General features: G+C 54.8%; 1 protein-coding gene across 1 annotated transcript; it reads left to right on the forward strand.

Annotated features, from left to right (window-relative positions):
• Window positions 1–4,767: 4,767 nt before the first annotated feature.
• LOC121032325 (ras-related protein Rap-2c-like) lies at window positions 4,768–6,069 on the forward strand. The gene has a single exon (XM_040478301.1). The coding sequence runs from the start codon at window positions 4,843–4,845 to the stop codon at window positions 5,443–5,445; it is 603 nt and encodes a 200-aa protein (XP_040334235.1). The 5' UTR covers window positions 4,768–4,842; the 3' UTR covers window positions 5,446–6,069.
• The last annotated feature ends 496 nt before the right edge of the window (window positions 6,070–6,565 follow it).

The following is a 6,565-nucleotide window of genomic DNA, read 5'->3' on the forward strand; positions in this document are numbered from 1 at the left end:
AGTCTCCAGGCCAGAAGTCCCAGATCAAGCTGTCAGGAGGGTGGTTCCTTCCGTGGGCTGCGGGTGGAGAATCTGTTCCGGGCCCCTCTTCCTTAGCTTCTGACGATTCACAAGCCTCTTTGGCTTCTAGAACACCAGCCCGACCTCTGACCTCATCTTCAGGTGGCATCTCCCTGTGTGCACGTCTGTGTCCAAGTTGCCCCTTTCAGAAGGACGCTGGTTATGTTGGATTAGGGGCTGTCCGTGGTCCAGCGGGACCTCAGCCGATTACACCTGCAACGGCCCTGTTTCCAAATGAGGTCACACTCCGAGGTGCGGAGGGCTGGTGCCAACGAATATGATTGGTACCCATGTGCGTTCTGTGTATTCCCAGAAGTAAGTGACATTTGAGCAAAACACCTAAAATGAGGGAGTGGGCCATGCAGACATCTGAGGGAACAGCATTCCGGGGGCAAGGAACAGCAAACATAAGATTCTGGGATGAAACGCAGACTGGCTGAAGGAGTGGTGGGAGGATGGCTGTTGTGTCTGGAGGAAGCAGGGATGAAGCGAGAAGCGAGCGATGAAGCGAGAAGCAGAACGATTCGGCGACGGGAAATCCGTCCACTCTGAGTCATAAAATTAACAGAAGTAAAGGAGAAAAAGCTATACATTTATCAGAGAACAACAACAATGGCAAATCTCAATGCAAGTTCTAAGGTATAAATAGACTAAACTTTCCTTTTATGATGAAGGATACCCATTACAGGACAAAAGGATACATCATATATTTTGTTTAATGTTTATTTATTTATTTATTTATTTATTTATTTTTTTCAACGTTTATTCATTTTTGGGACAGAGAGAGACAGAGCATGAACGGGGGAGGGGCAGAGAGAGAGGGAGACACAGAATCGGAAACAGGCTCCAGGCTCTGAGCCATCCGCCCAGAGCCCGACGCGGGGCTCGAACTCACGGAACTCACGGACCGCGAGATCGTGACCTGGCTGAAGTCGGACGCTCAACCGACTGCGCCACCCAGGCGCCCCTTTGTTTATTTATTTTTGACAGAGAGAGAGAGAGAGACAGAGCATGAGCCGGAGAGGGGCAGAGAGAGGGGGAGACCCAGAATCCGAAGCAGGCTCCAGGCTCCGAGCTGTCAGCACAGAGCCTGACATGGGGCTAGAACTCACCGGCCGTGAGCTCATGACCTGAGCCGGAGTCGGACGCTCAACCGACTGAGCCACCCAGGCGCCCCAAGGATACATCCTTCAATGGTATGTCGTAAAGGCATTTCTGTCAGTCGGAGCTCTGTGGTTCAACATCGATATTTTGGAGTCTGGCTAAAGCAACAAGAAAAGGAAGCGAACTGTGTACTCACCACTGTTTGCAGATAGTCTGTCCCCCCGGCCCCCCCCCGAATGAGGCATTTTCAAACTGTTAGAATGGAGTCAGCTACCTTTTACGCCCTGGTCTCGGAGGCTGGGAGTCCACCGTTTTGGCCGTCGTCGTCGCTACGGAGCCCGGCTGCCCCCGGCCTCCACTGCCCGCCACGCCCCCTGCCCTGCCATCTCCTCGGGGCTTGTCCGTCGCCGCTGCTCGCGGGGCTGCTGGAGCCCAGGTGCTGGCACACGTGCAACCTGGAAAAGGGAGGGACTTTGCGGGCAGCCCTGGAACGACGAGGAAAGGGCACCAGCGGGCGCGCGTGCCCCTCGCTACCGCGCACCAGGGGACGATGCCGGGGTAGGACGCACACCGCTCCCCAGGGTACTCGGGCAGCAGTGGCAAGTCAAGGACGCTCTCTGGCATCAGATCTCCCCGCTCCCCCGTTTTCCCCTTCCAGGGTCCCCATTCCTCATCTCCGAGGTCACCTCCAAAAATAAACCATTGGCCCACAAGACCACGTCCCATGTCATAGCTTCTGCTTTTGGAGAGAACCCGAATTAAGAGAAGTGACCGGGGCGCCTGGGTGGCTCAGTCGGTGAAGCGTCCGACTCCGGCTCAGGTCATGATCTCGCGGTTCGTGAGTTCGAGCCCCGCGTCGGGCTCTGTGCTGACAGCTCAGAGCCTGGAGCCTGCTTCGGATTCTGTCTCTCTGTCCCTCCCCACTCATGCTCTGTCTCTGTCTTAAAAATAAGTAAAACATTTAAAAAAATTTTTTTCTTTTTTTTAAAAAAAGAGAAGTGACCCTAAGAAGCAGAACTTCTGAGTAAGATTCTAAGGTAGATCACACCCTCAGACCCCATTGGAAGGACGGTATGGCTGGTGGTGAGCGAGCTGGTGATGAGCCTTGGCCTGTGGCACAGGGACAGTAACTCAGGGGGGTGGATTAAGGTGTGGTGCAGAGGAGGTGGAGTGTGGTTCTGTGTGGCAGGGGTGGGGTTAGCGTGCTTTCCTTAACGGCTTTAAAAGCCTGAACGAATACTAAGGACAGGCTCAAATCAGCCCACTGTCGGTTCAAGATACTCTCCGAAAATCAGCCGCCCCTGGCAATATCAGGGCCCCTCATCGCCTGCAGGCACAGGGCATTTTAGGATGAAAACCAGGTCCAGGATTCCCCACAATTCATGATGTCGTTACTTCTCTCTTCAGTCATGTATTTAATCCCCAGTTCGACCAACAAGGGTGTTTTATGTTAATCAAAATAGCAAATTATCATACTGTCCATTTCTATCATATTGTCTGTTAGAGAGTCTCTTTCAAATTACTTGACCATACTTTAATTTTTTTAAATGTTTACTTATTTCTGAGAGAGACAGAGCATGGGCAGGGGAGGGGCAGAGGGCACGGGAGACACAGAATCCCAAGCAGGCTCCAGGCTCCGAGCTGTCAGCACAGAGCCAGACGTGGGGCTCGAACCCACGAACTGTGAGATCATGACCTGAGCCGAGATCAGACAGTTAACCTACTGAGCCACCCAGGCACCCCCTACTTGACCATACTCCATAGCCTCTTGTTCCTTGCTCAAAATTTTAAGCTTCTTTTTTTTATTTCTTTAAACACATGAAACATAATTATCTCATCTGTCTGATAACACCAATGTCTGCAGTTTTCCAGACGTGGTTTTCTTGTCTGTGTTTCCAACGGCTCTCATTCACGGTGTTTTTTTCCCTGTGTGTTTTGTGACTTTTCAGCAGCAAGTTGCCTACGTTCCCTCAAAAGCTATCTGTGGGAAGCTGTTGAAGCCTGCCTTGAGCTTGCCTCCCTCCAGTGAATATTTGCAGTTATCCTTTTTAAAGATGCATTTTTACTTTTGTTACTTTGCAGTCAGAGAATGTCTCATAAGCCTTCTCTATTTAGAAAGCGAGTTGTCTGTGGTGTTCCATATATAATTAATATCACAGGTCAAGGGTGCTCTGTGCACCGTTAATAGAAAAGCATGTTCTGTGACCACAAACACCAGTGTGAAAGATGTATCCCGTTGTCACTGAAACGTCATCTCTGAGCCTATGCTGCCGGGAGCAAATTCAAGCTCAGTCAGAACTGGGGCCCTGTCCCCTCCCCCCCCCCCACGGCTACACCAAAATGACCGAGGTCAGTGGCACCCCGACACAGGGAAAGCGTAGCTATCTCCGCTTTCAGCCCAGGCCTCTGGGTCCCCCTCAAGTCCTAAGGCACCTGTTTGTGCCCGAGTACAAGGTGAGTGGAGTTTACTCAGGTGGACGACCCCAGGACTTTGTGCCCAGCCGCCAGGGTCCCCTCTGAATCAAGGAACGACAAGAACGCTGTGCACGTGTAGAGCAGAAGCCCGAGAGAGACTGGCAGCAGCAGGGTCCGGCCTGGAGGACCCTCTAGAACTAGGATGGCCGCAAAGCCCTGTTGCCAAGGACCCCGCCCGTCGATGCTTGCGGCCGGGTGGATGGGTGCAACTTTCATTTTCAAAGGTGGCCAGTCAAAACTGGCCACCTATGTGGTCCCTCTTAGGTCAGGAGGGCATGATGGAAAGCCAGGGAAGGTTTGAGGGAGGGAGTAAAATGTGAGTTACATTTTACAAAGTTCATTTGGGCTTTTGGTCAAAGGCAAAGGGGTCTGGAGGGGGCCAGAGTAAAGGCAGGGGCGCGAGGTAATCGGAACTCCGGGCACGGAAGTCGGCAGGGGAGGGAGGAGGGGTGCAGGAGTCACTTGGGACCTTCAGTCTGAAGCTCCTTGGCAAGTTTCCCCTTCCCTGGGGTCCTCCCGGTCTGGGGAGGGGCCCCAGCTGCGCAGCCCAGCCAGGCCTGACCTAGAACGAGGCCAGCCTGGCTTCCGGCCACGGGGCTGGCTCTGAAATGGTGGAGAAATCCTGCGTTTCCCGGGTAGACATGGGAGGGATCAGGTTACCTTCCAGTCCCGCGGACAGAAGGGGCTCTTCTGGGAAAGGGGGAGCGGAGGGCAGGGGACTGTCGGAGAGGCCCCAGCTCGTCGTCAGGTGGGGAATGGGAGGGAGGCCGAGCAGGGCCTGGCAGCCTGGGGACCCGCCGTGAGCAAGCTCGAAGGGGGGGGGGGGGGGGGGGGGGGAAGGAGAGGTTTGGGACGTGGAGCTGGTGGGTAGGGCGGCGCCGGATCGCCCCGGGCCGGAGGCGGGCCAGACAGTGGGGTAGGCAGCGGGGCGAGAGGCGCGCGGGGCCCGGACTCCCGGGACCCCCGTCTGGGCTGGGGGAGTTCTTCTCCGCCGGGTCGCAGCCGGCCTCCGCGCGCCCGCCCCCCCCCCCCCCGGGCCCCTCCCTCGCCCCGGCGCCCCGCCCGGGCCCCCGCCCCGCCCCTCCCCTCCGCCCCTCCCGCCCCTCCTCTCCCCTCTTTCCCTGCCCCCTCTCCCCGCCCCCGCCTCCGCGCGCCATTCCTCGCCGTCCTCCGGCCGTGCGCCCCGCCAGCCGCGTCTCGGCCATGGCGGGCCTGGGGCCGCGACCCGCCAAGGGCTACCGGGTGGTGCTGCTCGGGAGCGTGGCCGTGGGCAAGACGGCGCTGGCCACGCAGTTCGCCTGCGGCAGCTTCCCGGAGCAGTGCGAGCCGTCGGTGGAGGAGCTCTTCAGCAAGGTGATCGAGGTGAACGCGGCGCCCGCCCTGCTGGAGATCGTGGACACCGTGGGCGCCGAGCACCTGGTCACCCTCAAGGACCTGTACATCAAGAACAGCGACGGCTTCGTGGTGCTCTACAGCGTGTGCAGCGAGGCCTCGTTCGAGGCGGTGCGGCCGCTGCGGGAGCGCATGGGCCGGCTGCGGGGCCCCAAGGCCGTGCCGCTCGTGCTCGTGGGCACCAAGGCCGACCTGGACGCCGAGCGCCAGGTGCTGACGGCGCGGGGCCGCGCGCTGGCCCGCGAGTGGCGGTGCCCGTTCCTGGAGGTCACGGCCAAGAGCAAACTGATGGTGGACCAGGTGTTCACGCAGGTGGTGCGCGAGGTGGAGGCCCTGGCCCCGCCCGAGGAGCGGGCCCCGGCGCTCCCCACCCATGCCCAGGACACGTGGCCCTCGGAAAGATTCATTGGCTGACGCGCAAAGGTGACTTTTTAGTGTGTTCGGCGCGTTTCTGATTTCTGAAGCTCAGTCCTCCTTCCCTGCCTTTTTAAAGAAAGTTTTGCGGCCCAAGACAAGTGATGATGGCTTCTGTGTCGGAACTCAAAGCAGCGCTTTGGACTGTTGGCCTGAAAACTTTGGCCACTTTGTTTACCTCTTACAGGGCTCTAGAAAACCCCAAATTCGTATTGTTTTCCTGGATGGAGAGTCCCAGCCTTTTCTTCACATGGGATTTGTTACAGGATTCTCTTTTTTCCCCCTTTTGATAATTAATGCCTTCGAATGCACCAGACCTTTGAAATTGATTGAGGAACATGAACTAAAGACTTTAAGCCTTGGATTCTGTGAGGTTTTCATGTGTTTCCCTCTCATCCGCAGCCTTGCATTGCAGCAGTAATATTTTCCTCTCTGTGTGTTTCTAAATATAGTTATGACATACACAGCGTTGGTTTGAAAGGGATATTGTATACCCTGGGAGGGGAACACGTAACTGCTCACACACAGCTCAGCCTGCCTTCAGCTCTGTAATTGACATCTAGTCGATGTTGAATCTGTACACCGAGTGAAAATAAAGTGATTTTAAAAGGTGATAGTTTTAAATCTCTCTCTCTCTAATACTTAAAGCTACAGTTCCTACAGTTTGCACGCACGGTCTCTGCTCCTAAGCTGTTTCCCAGGAAGCACGTTAGGAACCAGAGGAAAAATGGCCGCATCTGGTATGTGTTTCTTGTTGCCGGCGTAGGTGTATTTTTGTCTCTGCATGGTTTACAGTGACATGGGGACTCCAGGAGAAGCAAGCCGTGTTTGAGTCTTCTCGTATAGTTTTCACATAACGAGGCAAGAAAAGTTTTCTTGCACCCGTTTAAAAACATTATGGTTTTGTAATTTGAAGAATTACATGCGTTGCATGTGCTTTATTTTCATGTTAACACATTTTTCAAATTTAGGAACCTAGCCTTACCACTTAAACGTCCTTCTAAGAGAAAGTAACAAGAAAACCAAAATTAAATAAACAAGAATGCTCAAAACTATGCCAGGGATCTGAAAAAGTTCATTTTGTTACAGGGAAGTTATCTATACAGTGATGGTTATACGG

This window comes from Herpailurus yagouaroundi, unplaced genomic scaffold (genome assembly GCF_014898765.1).
Source record: "Herpailurus yagouaroundi ecotype Mexico unplaced genomic scaffold, PumYag 141, whole genome shotgun sequence".
Lineage (NCBI taxonomy): Eukaryota > Metazoa > Chordata > Mammalia > Carnivora > Felidae > Herpailurus > Herpailurus yagouaroundi.

Excerpts from the sequence above, each read along its gene's own strand:
- LOC121032325 (XM_040478301.1), top strand. The coding sequence starts at position 4,843 with ATGGCGGGCCTGGGGCCGCGACCCGCCAAGGGCTACCGGGTGGTGCTG.